General features: G+C 49.7%; 2 protein-coding genes across 2 annotated transcripts in view; both read left to right on the top strand.

Moving 5' to 3' along the window:
- Nucleotides 1-6,881, top strand: part of LOC119099235 (irregular chiasm C-roughest protein) — a 45,356-nt gene extending 38,475 nt beyond the window's left edge. Inside the window, exons 3-5 of the mRNA XM_037222359.1 lie at nt 3,508-3,687; nt 6,426-6,587; nt 6,793-6,881. Of these exons, the coding sequence (XP_037078254.1) occupies nt 3,508-3,687; nt 6,426-6,587; nt 6,793-6,881 (431 nt within the window). The remainder of the gene's footprint in view (nt 1-3,507; nt 3,688-6,425; nt 6,588-6,792) is intronic.
- Nucleotides 6,882-7,549: 668 nt separating this feature from the next.
- On the top strand, nt 7,550-16,777 carry LOC119099229 (nephrin). The gene is made up of 10 exons (XM_037222348.1): nt 7,550-7,562; nt 7,723-7,851; nt 9,068-9,358; nt 9,658-9,729; nt 11,691-11,915; nt 12,246-12,424; nt 12,946-13,173; nt 13,525-13,714; nt 14,490-14,663; nt 16,623-16,777. Exons 1-10 carry the CDS (start codon nt 7,550-7,552, stop codon nt 16,775-16,777), a joined length of 1,656 nt encoding a protein of 551 aa, XP_037078243.1.
- The last annotated feature ends 997 nt before the right edge of the window (nt 16,778-17,774 follow it).

Genomic DNA, 17,774 nt, shown 5'->3' with positions numbered 1-17,774 from the left:
GATGTCTGGCCCGGGGAGACTTCGACGGGCCGACCTGAACCGCCACGGCGAGTGGCGCGGAGTCGGGTCATGCTCTGCGGAGAGGGGCGAATTTTATTCATTTACAACATTTGCTTGGCGTAGAACATTCCCCGACAAATTAACGTGCAACATTTACAAAGCGGTAACCTAATTGTCCATGCTCAGTTTTGCGTCGATATGAAATTGCCCGATTATATGCACCGGGATGAGAACTGATAGTTTGACCATTTTTACATCAAAGGGGGCTCAAACAGAGAAATTTGCTGGGGACTCGCCCAATCAGTTAGCATGCTTCTGGACCTTTTCCTTGAGATAAATTTGCTCTTTTTATTTTGTTGATGTTTTCTTTTACATATAGGTTTTCCTATTTTCTTGTATCAGTGAAGTTGAGCTTCGTTATATTTGCTACAACTTTGACCTGTATTGTCCAAAATGTTTACAATTCCGGCTCATGTTATTGGTGGTTACGATCCATTTCCACTGTGCATTGAGAGCACACTGGCTCTGGACAAAACGTGCAAGGTGAGTTGCTCCTAACAAAAGTCACATAGGAATAGGAACATAGGAATAGGAACTCACATCCGCCCTACATTCCTCATTCTCGCTTTATTCTGTATCCTCACGACGCCCTGTTTGTCTTGCATGCAACAGCAATGAGCGGGTTAAAGTCCCGCCTGGATGGGCTTCGTCCGAGCGCAGAGCACATACCTTGTGTAGGGGTCCCCGTAAAGGCGCGGTTTTGGTGGATGGGGACACCCAGGCCCCAACTGCATGCAGTTTGCTCCACTATCATCCCCCTTCTTCATCCCATAGCCCTGATATAGTATTATACTGCCCAAAAGGACGCTTATCCAAATATGAAAATAAGAACTAAGATGATACGCAAATTTTGTATCAGTGAACCTCCGCCTGTTGAAGTGCTGATGAGCAGTATACCTTCCGCCGCATGTGCCAAAGCTGTTGGCATCGGTCGCCAACTTGTGAATTATCAGCTGATGATTGACCACGCCTGAGCAGCGGCTGGCAGTTCCCGCATCTGTTGTTATCCCGCTCGTCCCAGCACACTAGGCGTCGCGTTATTGGTATGCGCAGTCCACGTTCACTCACGGTTGAACAATGACTTAACATACCATTACCATAATCGCATATAAGCAAAATTATATTTTCCATCTGTTTTGCCATGATCAGTCGTGAACGCCCCCGCGAAATTGTTCGCCGGCTGCACCAATGGAGGAAAAGAAGGCATTCTAAGAGAAATGAGAGAAACACGCCGACAGGTCCCACTAGAAAAACATGAACAATGCTGGATTTGAATATTCTGATGTATATTGGGAACCCACTGCGCACGTTGTTTTATCTCCACACTTTGGCTGTCAAGGGCCACATCATGCAGCTGCCACACCTGGAATGCTGCTAATAGATGATACCGTTCATCTTCCAATGTCATCAACACCAACAACACACCAGATGTGACGCACAATATCAAAAGACCCTATCATGAACATGAACATCATCAAAAGCATCTTCACGGCACTGAAATGTTACGTCTGCATTAGCACAGTTGGTGGAGCATTCAGACATAACTTCCAAATGTCCGTGGTTTTATTCCCTGATGTAAGATTCACATTTTCAGCGCCTGTCAGATGAAAATATCATCTAACTGCAGCCCAGCAGCACAATGCGGTGCTTCACAGGCGGAATATGGAGATCAAACGACACAAACACTAACTATGTTTTCGCCCGTCGGGGTTGATGGCCCTGACGGTCCCGATGCAGCCGCTCAGTCGGTTTACCTGGGGCGGGCAGCGCTGGTTCCGCAGTTCCTATTAAACTTCTACGTGAGTCCTCCACACACTTGACGTCACGGCACACAAGGCACGAGGTGGTGGAACCCATTGCCAACGAGGACATCCCCCCCCCCCCCCCCCCACCGGTCCGCTGAACTGGTTCAAACCACGCACGTCTCTCACTGAAGCTGTTTTAGCATGACGCGAACAAAAGAACTATGACTTATTGAGTCATTTTACTCTTCGGATACAAAGTCTCAGCTGCGCACACATAACCAACTTACGCGCCAGGAGAGTGTCACTAATTGGATTCAAGCCACGCTGAATAACGATTTTAGGAGAGTATCCTCAGAATCACAATCAGATTACTTTTACCGAATTGTTGGATTCTAGAACGGGGAATCAATGGCGAGGGCGGTATAAATTGTTTTAAACGACTCCACGCAGCTGTCAACCGACGTTGAAATGCGCAAAACTGTCTGGGTAACATGACCTGACGTGTAGCACATCGCTCCACACGTGAAAAGAGGCTAGAAAGGGGCTTTATTGCAATGAATTTAGTGTATTGTTGCAACATTATTGATGTAATGTCAGGCTTTGGTGCTGCACAAATCGACTCAAGTGGCAAGGGAATGTCTCTGATGAGGGTCAACCTGCATTGAATAGCGGCGTCAAGCGTAAACGTGAGCTTAAAGATCAGTCAGATTTCAAATTCAGGTCCAAATCAGTCAGTCACTTTACGAGTCTTTTGTGATTCTGGAAACGGGACCCACTGGCACTGCCTGGTGTATTGTTTTTGTTGTTCACAGGGCTGCTGTTTCGTATTCAGTTGGGGAGAGGGGTGAGGTCCTAGGCCCCTCTCATAACTTCTAGGACAAAATAAGCCAAATCCGGGGAAACCCCGTCACTGGTTGCATTTTAGGGTAGTTTTGATTATTTTCCCTCTGAGTCCCCGTCGATTTCGGCGACTCCAACTTATGTTGTAGGCCTACACCATTGCCCACTTTGAAGTAGTTCTTATCGGACAGAACTCAGCCTCCGCAGTTTCATATGGTCGCTAAACGTATTACTGATTTGATGAATGTAGCTCATCGGACTTTTAAAGTCGGTATCGCTAGCTCGTCTTTTCAGAATACCACGTTTGAGACTCTAGATAACATTGGTGCCTTTTGTGCTAATTCGTATACCAGAAGCTGATCCGTCGCGCTGGTACCACCGCTTGGCCCGCCCGACGGTTAACTGTCCTCTCATCAGTCTTGGGCTGTTGCGATACTATGCCTGATGAGTGGTTGCATTCAGCAGCCTCAGTAGATTATCCGCGCAGTACGCTGACCTCATTAGCTTAGCTATGATAGGGTACGAAACTGCGCGATTCCTGACTCTGGAGGTTCTTGGCAAATCACCAGGAGAGTCCACAGCTGTTCCCTGTCGTGCAGACAGCTGGCGTCGTTCTGCGCCACTATCGGCGCGCCTGCGGCTATGCTGGCTGGTACGCCTGGCTGCATGGGGGACAGCAGCTCCTCACCATCTCCAGCCATGCAAACTAGCTGGCTCCCTTCGTCACCGGCTCAGCAACAATTGCTCCGATTCGTAGATACTGGGCCATCTTTCAAGCATTTCCTATCCCTTCATATGCCGACTTGTTCTCGTTGATGAATGATTGACATTTACTTTCTCTCAATGACTAATCTTGTTTCAGGTTACTCACGCTCATTGCCTGGGTACTCAAGATACCGCATGCTGGGCGACCCGGGGTCAGGAGTGCATGACCTCGAGGTCACCAACGTGAGCCTGGACGACGACGGCCGGTTCCAGTGTCAGGTCTCCCCAAACAGGGGGCAGGCGGCCATCAGAGCTGACGCGTTCCTCACCGTACTCGGTAAGCGCCGACAGACACGTGCAATTTGATTACCTCGTTTTGAGACTCTATCCCTTTGTTCTCTGTGTCTGCCTCGTGCATCGGCACCATCAGTGGCGGCGCATTGTGGGGTGGCGGGCTGTCCCCAGTGTCCTTAGACAGAGCCGCGCCCAACACCTCTCAATTAGATTTATGTACGGACGTAATCGAGAGGTGTCATATCACGGTATCGAGTGAAGTGTTACCCAAAAATGTCAAGCGGTGTGTGCAATGTTGCATGCTATCTTGTTATGATGTTTTGTGGAAAACCTTCGACGCATTGCAAACGATAACAAGAGACATGGCAATAGTACTGGCTGTTAGAGTTGACAAAAGTCGTTGAGCAGCATCGAGTTCCTTCGAAATATTATACATAACTATGTTACTATTAGGGATATCACCAATTTGCATAACGAAGGACGTTTTGTCATCAGCTTGACTAACGCATTGGGACCAGTGGTCAGCGACATCTCAACGTCGCACGTCAATTGTAGCAAGAGGTGACCAAACACCTGCATAGTAGGCGAGGCTGGAACTCATAACACAGCACTTCGCTGTGAGCAAGCGGTCCAAACAACTGAAGACACGGTGGCGATATATTCGGGTGATGAGTACAGTTTCACCAATGTCGTAAGTGCATTATGAGGCGGTCAGGGGTCCATCAAAATCGACCCATGTGAATCTATCAGTAATGGTGGGGCTCATCCGAACTAGTTTGCACCCGTGCCAATTTAGGACACGCCAAAGCTGACACCCACGGGGGCTAAACGATTTAAGGACTCGAATGGCAGCTGCTGTTATTTGTAGTGTGGTATCGCGAGGCATCTGAGGGCTTCAGCACCCGCTCAGACCCCTGTCATGTCAGTTATTGCGCCAAGTTTGGCACGCTCAGCGATATTTTTAGTTGTCCGTGACGTATAGCCAGGAAGGCTCATGGAACGCGCGGTAAGTGAGCATATAAACATGCCATGTTTAGGTCATCTGTTGCCGTCGGAAGCCGCTTGACTGGTTCCTGCAAACCGGCCGACAAAATAGTAACAATGGATGGCTCCAAGCTCTGGGTTATCTGATTCGAAGTCCGGAGCGTTTCAGATTAAATGAGCTATGCCGGTTTGACACCAAATAATGTCATTCGCGTTGTCAGGACATCTGCGCGCTGAAGGGATGAGGCGCTTACAGCTGCCACCCTTAACATGGTCATGATCTGGAGGGTCACTGGTTGTTGCAAGGTGCAGACCGTTCGAAAAGTCGAATTTCATTAGCGGAAAACCGCGGTCTGTTTTTGTATGGCCGGCTTGGCCTTAATTCAAGGCAAATGGTGAAAGTACGTATTGACGTCTTTCTTGGCTGTCGTGAACGATGCAAGCTTAAGTTTCCACCGTCCTGCAGCCGTAAATGAAAAAAGATCGGTGATTCGTGGATTAATGATTTATCAAAGAAGTGTGCTAACTTGAATGTACTGATCAATGCAAGACATATAGCACCACACAGTGGCTAGAACTAGTTGAAAGTCGTCATGTCTATGCGAAATAAGCTGTCATAATTATGCCATTCCATTGAAGCCAACCGGTCCGAATCCTCCACTCCAGCTTGTAGCAGCGAAGAAACCATGTGCGCACACTTATGGGAGGAATTATAAACGTCTCTGACTTAACATATGCTCCCTGGCCTTTGCGATTAATGTACGGCGGTGTCCTGTCATTTTCAAGTCGGACAGACTCCTCCCATGCCCATGCCACAGGCAGATGCTCGATGTCTGGCGCTGTGGAGCCGCGCGTGAGTCCGCTCCAGACCCGACACCGATGCGTTCGCCAACTTCCGTACCTTGCGCGGGGGCGTCCGACCACACCCCACCCTGGGCGGGCCCTCAAAGCACCCCTGCACTGTACAGTGGGCGTCAAACCGCCCCAAAACCCACGCATAGTGGTAGGGGGGGGGGGCACTGCCGCCGCCGCCGGTACCTGGGGCCTCCGTCGCTGCCAGCTTCCGGGCCGCCGCGCTCACCGGCGCCGCGGCCTCTTCAAAGGATTACGGCGGGAGGTCCTTGTGGATCGATGCGCTTACTATGCGGTTTCGAAAGACGGGAGCCTTCCAGGAACGGGACTGGGAGAGAAGGGCGGGCAATGCGAAGGCTGAGGCGTCTGACGATGAATATGTGCCCCTCGCTTAGCTCAATCTTGCTGTTCGTTGCAATTAATTTATCACCTTTACTACGGGTATAGCCGTGTCACCATTGTACAGTTTTCGCACGCAATTAATTTCTCGCCTTTGATACGGTTATAGCCGTGTCACTATTGTGTAATTTTCTCACGCCATTGGGAGAGGCGAAATTGACATAAAATGACAAGGAAGTCCGAGAACAATCGTTTCGTCTTTTCCTGTTTTCCGTCTTTTAAGTTGCCATCTTCTGTTACTGGCACTGGTAACCTTTAAGATTGACAATTTGATTGCTATCAGGATGTTCTAAACCGGTTGAGGCGGATGCAGCCTCAGTGTATCTATCAATAGCGATAGATGATATATATATATATATATATATATATATATATATATGTATATATATGTATATATATGTATATATATACATAAATATATATATATGTGCGTGTATGTATAATGGAAACCTCAACAATCCGCTTGGGATTGCATGGATTCGATTCCCGGTTGGCGAGCCTCTTTCTTTCCACCCGTCACCGCCGGCAACTCGTGCCTGATTTCAGTGAGACCATCAACCGTCCAAATTCGCTCGTTGGCCCCGGCTTCAAGCTCAGGCCTGTACGAGGTCGCCAAAGGCAGCCAGCTGACGTTGAAATGCGACGTCATTGGGGCTCGCCCGGCAGCGGAAGTCCATTGGCAGCGAAACGGTGTCGTCATGAATCTAGGTGGGCGTACTTTTCAGCGCACGGACGCTCAGCACTTCAGATTTCTCGTATGTATTTGGTGTAACTTTCCGGAACAAGACAACATCTACTGGCAATGGTAAACACCATCATGTACGCTTGTGGTATCCCTGTATCCCCGTGGCGAACACGACTGTTCTTCGCCTGGAGGCATTCCTCGCGTAGCAGAGTTGTCCAACGCTCACAGGACAAGAGGACTCGTTCTCCGGCTGGGGCAGTCCCCGCCGTAACGACACGACCTCGGTGGTGACACTGCAGGCCCACTGCTGCCGATGATGGCGCCGGCTACTCGTGCGTGGCCAAACACCCGGCCATCCGACCGGCCGAGCAGCGCCAGCTCAACTCGACAGTGCGGCTCTCCGTCCTCTGTGAGTGTTATGACATCTGTCAGGCCTCGATTATCCGTCCTCTGTGAGTGTTATGACATCTGTCAGACCTCGGGATGCGTCATGTGGCGCGACCACGCGGCCGTCGATTCCATGGTGCTATCTTAACGCGTGTGCTGACTTAATTCCCGTCAAGTTATTGTGGTCTCGCACTTACAATTTCTTCGAGTGAGCAGTTTCCCTACGCAGTGGTAGTTTGGCCAACTGACGACATATTTTTTAGTTATTTGTGTATCGTATGGTGATATCCTCTTGATTTGGATCGTGTGGCTTTCCTTTTGTACCTCATTTCTCCTTACTGTGCAATATTTTTGTAAGTTTCTGGCCGTAACATGAGCCCTTTGAGATGCGAATATGCTTAAGCGGTAGCCATATCACGATAGTGGTGCGGATACTAGAACATGACGATGCACTGCCGAGATGAGGAGAAAAATAGTAAATACGCCGACTTTCGCCCCGCGCATTTTTGGGGCTCCTGTTTAAAACTACGATTTTCGGCCCATCTTTATAAACAAACAGTTGGAAAAAGTGGAGCAGTAGGTGCAATTGTACTAGGCAATGGCTGTAGGCGGTAATCGTAACTCACAGTGCGTAACAACCCAATACAGTAGTTACAAAGTGCACATCGTGTGCTAGGCGTATGCCTCATCTACAGCAGTGACACTCATTTGTACAGCGTCTTTATTGCTGCGCTTGAACTAAAGTTGTGTCTCTGCTGCCCTCCTCGGCAGACCCTCCGGGACTCCCTGAGATCAGCGGCTTCACGGACGGCGAGGTGGTCAGAATCGGCGAGCAAAAAATGCTGACCTGCATCTCCCGGGGCGGCAACCCACCGGCCGAGCTGGTCTGGCTCAAGAACGGTCGGCCCATCAGCGCGGAATACCGCCTAACTTCCGATGGGGCCGTCTCCAAGCACACCCTGAGAGCAAGCCTCGCCGACCTGAACGCGACCTATCGATGTGAAGCGTCATCCAAGATTCACCCGGAGGTCATGGAAGCCGAGATCAAGCTAAACGTTCAGTGTAAGGGATATTCCCGTTGATTTGATTTCTTTTTAATCGCTTGGCTAGCCAAGAGCCAACAATGTACGACACTCCACTGCAGGCTCATAAGCCTGCCCATGTTACTACTTCTGTTACTACATTCGCAAGCGTGATATTACATCTATTTCACATCATGCTTAAGTTCACCAACCACGACCGGTTTTGTTTACACCCGACGAAACAATCAAGCTGTTGCCACGTCTATGACCTGGTTCTGAGTGTTGTAAATACGTTTTCAGTCGGCCCTGAAACGGTCACGGTAACAGGTACGCGGGAGGCCCAAGGTGGAGATACGGTGCACATGAACTGTGTCACCTCCGGCAGTAATCCGCCTTCAAACATTACTTGGACCATCAATGGAAGGACCATGACCGAATGTAAGTAATGCCGCAGTGGAAAGCAATGTCGAATCACTAAACACCATTGCATGCGTGTACTATATGCATAGGCTCATCGCGGCCACGAGACTGCCATCGAAACGTCACAGCTTGAATGAGGAGTAAATTGTACAACGAAGCCGATTCCGTGGGACGCTAGTGCGCCGCGATTTAGGTGCTTAATGCAGGCATAAAAATGTGTTTTCAGCTTCTGGAGAATGTTTGACAAGGACATGATGTGCTCGCGACGGCTTCGTGATCGTACGTCGTTCCCAGAGCTCTCGGGATGTGTTTGAAGACCCTGGGGGCGGCTGGGTAACCAGTTCCAACATCTCTACCACCATCCCTCCCGGCATGGAGGAGAACATGATGGTCGCCTGCTACGCTCTCAATCCATCTCTGGGACACAGCAAAGTGGGGTCGACAAGGATTACCGTCCTCCGTAAGTTTATATGAGCACCCAGTCGCAATTCATGCTGAGTGGAAGGCCTTGAGGTTTGAGCCTTTGAGAAAAGTGTTTTTACATTTTAAATTTTTTCCTTGAAGTTTATTATGGTAATTATTCATTGTTTTTTATGGAAAACTGATTTTAGTTGAGCTGTGGTGAATTTTGCCCAGACGTAGAATGGCTAAAACCCTCGCACACTTCATTCCAGATCCTCCGAAGCCGCCGAGCATCCTGGGATACGAGCCAGGCACGTACCTGCGGGCTGGGGAGCGGGTGTCGCTCTCGTGCGTCTCCCAGGGCGGCAACCCGCCGGCCACCCTGACCTGGTACAGCGGCGACGTCGAGACGGCCTCCGACACCGAGGTCGAGGACAACGTGGCCCGGAGCGTTATCACTTTCGAGGTGGACCACAAGGACAACGGCAGGGTGTACAAGTGCGACAGCCAGAACTCGGAGATGGGGGACGTGATGTCGGACAGCGTTACTCTTGGAGTTTATTGTGAGTGCACTACAATGGAGCTAACATGGGCCGTGCCCCGATCATAGTCGTGTTTCTAGTTCAATTTTGGCATTCAATCCGAGAGTTTTCTTGGGATTTTGGGCAAGTTTGGAAATGTGGAAGTTTGGAAGTGCACTATGTATAAATCCTAACGAAAACGTCACAATCTAAGAAACTTTTTGGGCAGGTGACGAACATTCCTTTATGCCAATGAATAACGCTATCAAAGTAGAAATTCAAATCCAAACATTTCACCACACACAACTTCTTGACGCCCTTTAATCTGTTGCGCCTGTCAGTTCCACCGAGCAGCCTGAAGCTGGAGGTTCGTCCGGAGCGTCTGAGGGCGGGCAGTCAGGCGATCCTGACCTGTGAGTCACGACCCTCCTACCCGGCCGCTGATCTCACCTGGTGGCGGTACAATGCCCAGGTCACCGATGGAGTCACGGCGCTAGAAACGTTCCCGAGTGGCGATCACGGCGGGTGAGTTTCCGAAGATGGACGGAAATACGCTGTCAGCTGGGGAACAAACTGACGCGCCAAATACGACAATCATCGTTGTTACCACTGCTTTGTGTTCAAAAGTTTGTATTTGCCTTAGGAAACACCGTACCTTGGCGTACATTTATTCGTTGTTTTTCTTAGGAAATACACTCAAGGAAGCCTTGGATGAGGAGGCTGATGGATGTGCAACGTGCAATGCAATGGTAATGGGTGTGCTGATGGCTATACAAAACTGTGCAGTGGTGTTTTCCATTTCTCACGGAAGTTTCTTGTTGTTACAGTTTCTCCAGTCGTCTTCAGATGCGCAAGAACCTGACCTCATCGGATGATTTGGTTACATACACTTGCCGCTCCAGCATACAAGAGCTCCCCGGAAGGCTGCAAGACAACGTCACGCTCCGCGTTGCACGTGAGCATGGTCGATGCTGTAGTGTACGTCATCGTAGGACTGTGAATTCGTTAACCCCTGGTTTCTTTTAAGCATCTGCGTGACTCGTTCGGGTAATAAGTTGTCCTTAGTAAGTTTGGGTGGCTCTGGCACGACGGACGGGAGACATACACTTTGCACGCGCGCCGTATGCTGCCACGGGGTAAAAACAGATGACCTGGTCCAGAATCACACGGTATGCGTGATATGCTGGCACTTGGTAAAAGCAGGTCCCGGTCCAGGGTTACACTTGGTAGACACAGATGTCCCGGTTCAGAGTCACACGGTACGCTGGCTGTAAGATCTAACTTGGTTGATTTATTGGGCTGATATCGCAAAGGAAGAGCTGCGTTTGGTGGTTTCCAGTGATTTACCTATGCGATTGTTAGCGCTTACCGTCCATTTTTTTCGTTCCACAGACCCTCCTCAGTTTGCCAAGAACATTTACAAGGAAGATGCCAAGCTTGGTTCTTCTGTAGTAGTGAATCTAACTGCCAGAGCCGACCCCGGTGACATCATGTACCAGTGGTACCGAGAGCCACCAGTAGATGGCACCGGTTTTCTCTCGGGTGGTCCTCTATTAGAAATACCTGAGGCAAGGAAATCGGACTCCGGCTGGTACCGTCTGCAAGCCACAAATATAGAAGGCAACTCAAGCGTCCGGCTTCAAATCAACGTACAGTGTAAGTATCCATATCTAGGATTTATAATTTCCTGAAATATTTCGTTTTTGTGCTAGTCTGCTGTGCTTTTGATAGCTATGCATTTATAACGCTAATACTTCACTTTAATGTATCTAAACGTGGACATGTGCACTGCTTGTAATTGCAGCCTTTGTCATATATACGCCTTACTCCTCTTCATTTCAAAAACTGCATTCTTGCATAGCCAGGTGCGGCACAGTTTATTGTAATTTACCCCTGGTATACTAGTCCTCGTGCCGCTCCGGTTCCCAGCCTCATGGAAACAACGGGAACGCTTTGAACAGAAGCCGGTAGGGTAAGCTGTGAAAATTGTGTCTAGTTTGGTCCTTGCCTCCACGAGTTTAACGACGCTGTCTAGGGGTACAGCCGAGCCAGAAAAGGTATTTTTAGTGAAAAAGGAGGAAGTGCGTATCGATACAATCTGAGGGGACAGAGCTCCGATGTGGGAAATTTGTGGGATAATCGTTCTGCCCCCAAGGGTTACACCCATGCTTGCCTTCCCGCCGGGTTTCTTAACCCCGCGTAAGTTTAAATCAGGCTGAGGAAATCCAAACCAACTCAACCCTAATGGTATCCTGTAAGATGCGGGCTACCGACTGAATACCTGTATGGCCGGATAATCTGCTCTGTATGGCGCCAATGATATATAAGTCATAATATTGAGTTAGTATTTGAGTCGTTGTCTTCGCGTTTGCAGATCCTCCAGAAATCACCTTTATCTCCACCATCGTGATGGTGCCTTCTGGAGGTGAAGCAGTCCTGACATGTTCAGCCGACGGCAACCCCTTCACGTCAGATATGATAACCTGGCAGCGGAACCACTTCAACTTTAGCTCCAGCAGGGTCAACATCGCCAACGTCAACGGCTCCTCCATCCTCACGCTGTATAACGTCACGAAAGAGGACATTGGAGAGTTCCAGTGTCGGGCACACAATATAATTGGGGAGACCACGGCAACGACAAGACTACTTGTAGAGCGTAAGCAGCCATTGCTAGCTCTCTAATTCTGTTTAAAAAGTATTCAAAATGAGGACAAGCTATTTGCGTCTGCGTGTTTTTCAGCGACTGCTGGACGTTCCTTAATGATGCTGAGAATAAAGGCTGGACAGACTCCGTTAAACAGCGCAGGAACGATTTGAATAATGTGTCTACAATCCCTGACTCAAGGCTCTTACATATGATCGCTGCTTTTTTATATACTCGTATTTTGCGTGCGCTTTAGTTATTTACCGTGTTGTTGAACTGCTCCAGATGAGCCAGAACTAGTTCGGGATCCACGGCTCACCAAATCCGCCGCCCCACTGAACGGCACGGCCCAGATCATTTGCCGGGCGCGGGGAGCTCCCAACGTGACGTTCCAGTGGAGCAAACTCGGAAAACCTATCGACGAAACAGTGGCCGCCAACAAATACCAGCTTCTCTACACACAGGTGGGTGTGTAGCCTTATTTGAAGTCATCGTGTCGAAAGAGGTAAGCTTTTTTCCTTTAACAAGGCACTTCGCGCGTTTTCCCGTACCCTTGTGTGGAACGCCGGCGACTACAGAGGCCCTGCTAGCGCTTAAGCCATGACGTAACTGGGGTTGGAACGGGGCCTCCCACGTGGGAGCCAAAGGCGCTAGGAAGCCAAAGGCCCTAACCACTTAGCCATTACGCCCTGCAGAGAGGTAAACTTGACCGTTTGGTGCGGACACTGGGAAGCTGTGGTCAGGTCGGATAGGTTTATGGGTGTGCTATCACACCTTTGTCCCTCATCCGCGGAATCTAAGGATACAAATTCCTCTGCAGTAGGTGGACTTGTTGACCTAGATGTCGGTGCTCGCGATCAAGGACGGCTGAAAAGGGGTAAGTGGATGGATGGAAGTTATTCTTAACAACATATGTCATGCAAGGCGTCACGGCGTGGGTAACACCAAGATATTTCCTAGTTCAGGTTGTAACATGTGTCCACAGCTTGACCTGGTGACCTGGCAGTCGGTGCTCAAGATCAAGGACGTGCAGGCCTCGGACTATGCCACGTACGGGTGTGTGGCTCACAATGAGCTCAGCTCCAGACGTCAGGAGCTGGTGCTGGGCCGTCCCAGCTCCCCTGACCCGCCGACGGGGCTGAAGGTGGTCAACGTGTCCCACGACACTGCCACACTCTCCTGGTCGCCAGGCTTCAACGGAGGACTGTCGCAGGTGAGAGACAATATTTTGACAGGGTGCCAACGGCACCAGTCAAGCTATAATCATGCTGAACTACTTGCCTAGGTGTCACATGCTTGGCGTGATGCCAAAACGGAAAAGAAATATTTGCACACGGATGGCTTATTTACTGTCAGTGACAACACTCATTACGTTGTGACCTTTGTCGCAAGCAGTCCATCACAGGCAACAGACAGGTTTTGGCAAAAATGCTTTGCTCATGCACTTTCCCCTCAGTTGTTTCCCCTGCAGCCCAAAGCCGAATTACTCGATTCGATGTTTTGATTATCGACCGAGTGGAACGGCAACGTGCCCGAGACGTGGCACCTCCTCTTCCCACTGCAGATGTATCGAGTCCGCCATCACGACACATCCAGTGGAGTGGGCCCGAGGTACGACGACGTACAGCCGGAGAACGTCACCCTTCTTATCGTGAGGGGTCTCCGTCCCAGCACGGAGTACAGCTTCGCCGTCATGGCCTACAACACGCTCGGCCAGAGTGTTTACGGCGGCGTCACCACAGCCAAGACTCCAGGTCAATGTCCGCTGCGATAGTAACCATGACACCGTGGTGACTGGCACAAATCGGCCTGATGGACGATCGTGTGACATGCTGCCACCAACCGATTCAAACCTGTCTCTGAAGCCTGAGGGTGGAGGTGATGGTGTTCCTGTTGGATGCCATTACACCAGAAGCTTCAGCATTTTCGACCAAGTCTCGTGGTTCCCTTTAAAGCTCTGATATGCATTGATCACTGCTATTTGCAACTGTGTGCATTTTTATGACCGTTTGTGAGACTATGCACAAAAATGGCCAGGCTGGTTTGGAAAAAAACTTGATATAACCATCGAAATATTCTGTGCTGCAGAGTGTAACCTGATACCCTCAGAATATAACGTGCACAGCAATGCATATGGCTGGTGCTTGCTTAGAGCTGGCGGGCTGCGGCTTACCACTGCTGGGAGTAGCTGCTGCTACCTGGTTTGACAAACCCCCAAACTAACGCACTCCTTGGAACTAACTGACCGAAGTTAAGTGCTCTGCATGTCTATAATGGCTATTAAGGTGATGGCACGTCTAACACGCACGCCCGGTAGCCCACCCAGGCCCCCCTCCAGTAAGCTACGTCACTGATCGGGATGACTCCACTAAGACGACCTTCCCCCGGCTCACCATCATCATTGTCACGGTGGTCGGAGCCTTCCTGCTGCTTTTCAACATTGTCTTCATCAGCTGCTACTGCAGACGTCGCCAAAAGAGCCACAAGACCGGTGAGTGTTTTTGTTGTGACCTCGTTGTAACCCCTCAGATGACCCCGATGCCGCCGAAGTGATGCTGTTTGAAGAGGGTCACCTGCCCTGGATTGTCATCATCGTCGTATCCTCTGTTGGAGCGCTGCTGCTTCTTCTGAACGTCGTGCTTGTCGTGTTCTTTATACGACGACGAATGCGGAGAGGAAAGCCGAAAGTGATGGAATCGACATGTGAGTGTCAAACAAGTCATTATAGTGGTGGAGGTCATTGCGCAGCGTTAGCACGCTCCCGGATGGCTGGCTGAATGCTACGCGCCCGCGGAGGGGAGGATTTGACACCTCGGGTATTAACGTGTAAGGAAACCAGAAACCTTTAAATTCAGCGGGCTCGTAACACTATATGAGCTAATTTGTGTGGGCTTTGTAAGGCTCTGGGTTGTGCTTATCAGGTCAAGTACCGTCATACGAGATTAATTTAGAGTCAGTGTCATAGGTGCATTCAAACTTTTTCACGCAATCAATTTTAGTCCCGATAGCCTTCGACAGGAAGAGGTCACAAATGGTCCTTCCAGGTCAGTTAAATCATCTGACCTCTGAACAGCCAAGACCGGAAGCATCTTTCGAAATTAGTTTGATCTTTATTTTTTTAAATTAACTTAAAAACTACACCAGGTACTGTTCTTCACTTCCAGGTACTCCTCACCAGGGCTCTTCTAGGCAAAATGTTGATCAATGTTTTTTGAGGCGGTTGATCTCCCTCTATCTTCATGAAGCCAACAAAGCACGTTTCATGTAACGTCTTCTTGACAAAAGCTTTCGGAATGGGCGCAGTTAAAACCCCCATAAATCAAAATTTCTGGGAAAAGGTTGCCTGGTTTTGACCTCAATCTTATCTTCATACCTAACCCAAGGTCAACCAAGTTAGTTATAATCTCACTCCCAATTGAAAGTTTTCTTAGAACCTATTTCAAAACTGCATGACTTCGTACAGTTTCAGCAATGGGCTCTAAGAAGGGTTCTCTGTTCTAAGGTTCTCTGTTCTGGCATTTCTTTAAAAGGTGTCGCAAGCGATGTTTTTGCCGGTAACCATGACCTGGTATTGGCCTGTTGCAGGTCAAAACACACGCACACACGCACATACACACGCACTCACGCACGCACGCACGCACGCACGCACGCACGCACGCACGCACGCACGCACGCACGCATGCACGCACGCACGCACGCACGCACGGATACACACACACACACATATATATATATATATATATATATATATATATAATTGTTTTCACAACTTCTGCTATTAAACCCCTTGCAGCATAGTTCGGCGTGACTGCATCGCGACGTTCGGAGGGTAATCTGGAAACCCACACGGGACAGCTTGGCTCACTGCCCAGGTTCATGTTAGGCAGCTGAAAACCTGTTAAAAGCTCATTGTAAATGATATTCTATGGATCATTCAAGTACTGACACTTACAGTCAGTGCAGTTTCTGTTATCAGATGCGGTTGTGTAATCACGAGCAAAGCCATTAATTCTCGGAACACGCGCAACAAATCAAACCACATCATGTATCAATTGTATTAACCTTTGACAATTAGGGCATTCTTTACTTCAAGTGAACATGTTTCATGTAGTATAAACGACTTAATAGCAATGTAAATCAAAATCTCAGCCGCCAAAATGACTTCAGTACACAAACTTCACGAGGTCGTTCGATGCATTTTGAAAATTCCTTTCACCACCAACTCTGCACAGGTAAAAAATGTGCCCTTCATCAGTATTTCATTGGTGTGGCGTGTACATGTGACGCACATATTTATAATTCTCGCCCAGTCTGTTTACATAATTCTTTTATTTATCGGGTCTCATAAAACGTGATTTGCATTCAGGCACCAAAAAAAATTCGTTTTCCTTTGAGTATGCGCTGTAAAGATATGTGTTGTATGTTTGATTTTGTATTCAATGATGCCAAACTAGATGACGATGCATTCACTTAGTCGTCCAAGGTGCAGGTAGGTCACATGTGCCTAGAATTTGTTGGTTGGGTCATCCAACATTGTTTTTCAGGGTTCCGACTGTTTGCCATTTCTCGCTTGGCTTAGGTTGTCATTTTTGGATGGCAAAGGCCGGTGGGGCCGGGCGCAAGCGTCCAGCCGGGAGGATTAACCAAAACATGTTTTTACAGCGGCCAGCGAGGCGAGCACCAAGTCCGAGACACTTCACATGTACGGCAACGAGACTGTCAGCTCGATGTCGGTGAAGAGCGGCGAGAGCTACACCCGCGAGGACAGCTTGGAGGACTACGAGGTATGTGCCTTTCACGAGCTGTTCCGGAAGTGAGCGGTATCGTTAAGTCACGTGATTGACGGATTGCAGCAGACCTTCTGGCTTGAAGTGCATATTTTGCAGCTCTTTGTTTACCTTGCCATTTGTATAGGCCAAAATCCTTCCCATTTCTTTCGGCATCAGCCGAAGTATTTGACCACAAGTACACATTCACCCTCGATATACTTTCTTGATGCACTTCGCTAGAATGCAATTGCATGCACAGTGCAAGTACAGGCATGGCGCCGGCGCTCGACCAGCTACGGTGGTTAGAAGCGGTGTGTGAGTCGACATGTGTCGGTATTCGACCAATGCAAAGTCACGGTTGCCCTGGTGTAATGCTAATGCATGCAGGTGACACGAACTCCAGCAACCACCAAACCTCACCCGGTACCCGTGCATCCGGCTAGTGCTGATATGGCGCCGCTGTGGGCTCTTTGTGCGACGAATTTCTCTCTTTTCACTGCACGCACTTACTGATTACTACTGATTACTACTGATTGCTACTCCTGGACGCATGCACCGATGGGACCATTGGTTCGTGGTCTAAGCCGCGACCCTCTCTGCCAGGTCTTGCCGGCTCGACTCGCCCCTAACCGCGGTGCTCCCTAACTGTGGTGCTCCCCAAGCGCCGTGCTTCCCTAGCCGCGGCGCTCCCCTTGCCGCGATACTCTCCCAAGTTTGGTGCTCCCTTAAGCACGATGCTCCCTTACCACGGTGCTGCCTTAACCGCGATGCGCCGCTCCCACGGTGCTCCCCTAACCGCGGTGCTCCCGCTCGCGCCCAGACGGACCTTCAGCGGCGCTGCAGCGGTCCGGTGCGGGGCGGCGGCGCGGTCCGGTCCGGCCCGGTCCGCTCGGCGTCCGGTCCGGTGCGCAGTGAGTGCCGTCGACTCCGCTCGCCCTCCGCCGCCGGATACGACAGCGACCATCTCGCCGAAGCGGTCAGGAGGAACTCTTACACCTACGCCGGAGGTGAGGCGCCCTCCGCGCGAATTGGTGCATGCCTGGGG

Source organism: Pollicipes pollicipes, unplaced genomic scaffold, assembly GCF_011947565.3.
Source record: "Pollicipes pollicipes isolate AB1234 unplaced genomic scaffold, Ppol_2.1 Scaffold_2555;HRSCAF=2994_pilon_pilon_pilon, whole genome shotgun sequence".
In the NCBI taxonomy this organism is placed as follows: domain Eukaryota; kingdom Metazoa; phylum Arthropoda; class Thecostraca; order Pollicipedomorpha; family Pollicipedidae; genus Pollicipes; species Pollicipes pollicipes.
Note: the sequence above shows the minus strand (reverse complement) of the source record. Positions and strands in the feature narration are given on the sequence as shown.

Bases quoted from the DNA above. Each gene is read 5' to 3' on its own strand.
- LOC119099229 (XM_037222348.1), top strand. The intron at 7,852-9,067 runs GTCGGCCCATCA...ACTTCATTCCAG, and splicing joins GCTGGTCTGGCTCAAGAACG to ATCCTCCGAAGCCGCCGAGC. The intron at 9,730-11,690 runs GTGAGTCACGAC...TCGCGTTTGCAG, and splicing joins CAGTCAGGCGATCCTGACCT to ATCCTCCAGAAATCACCTTT.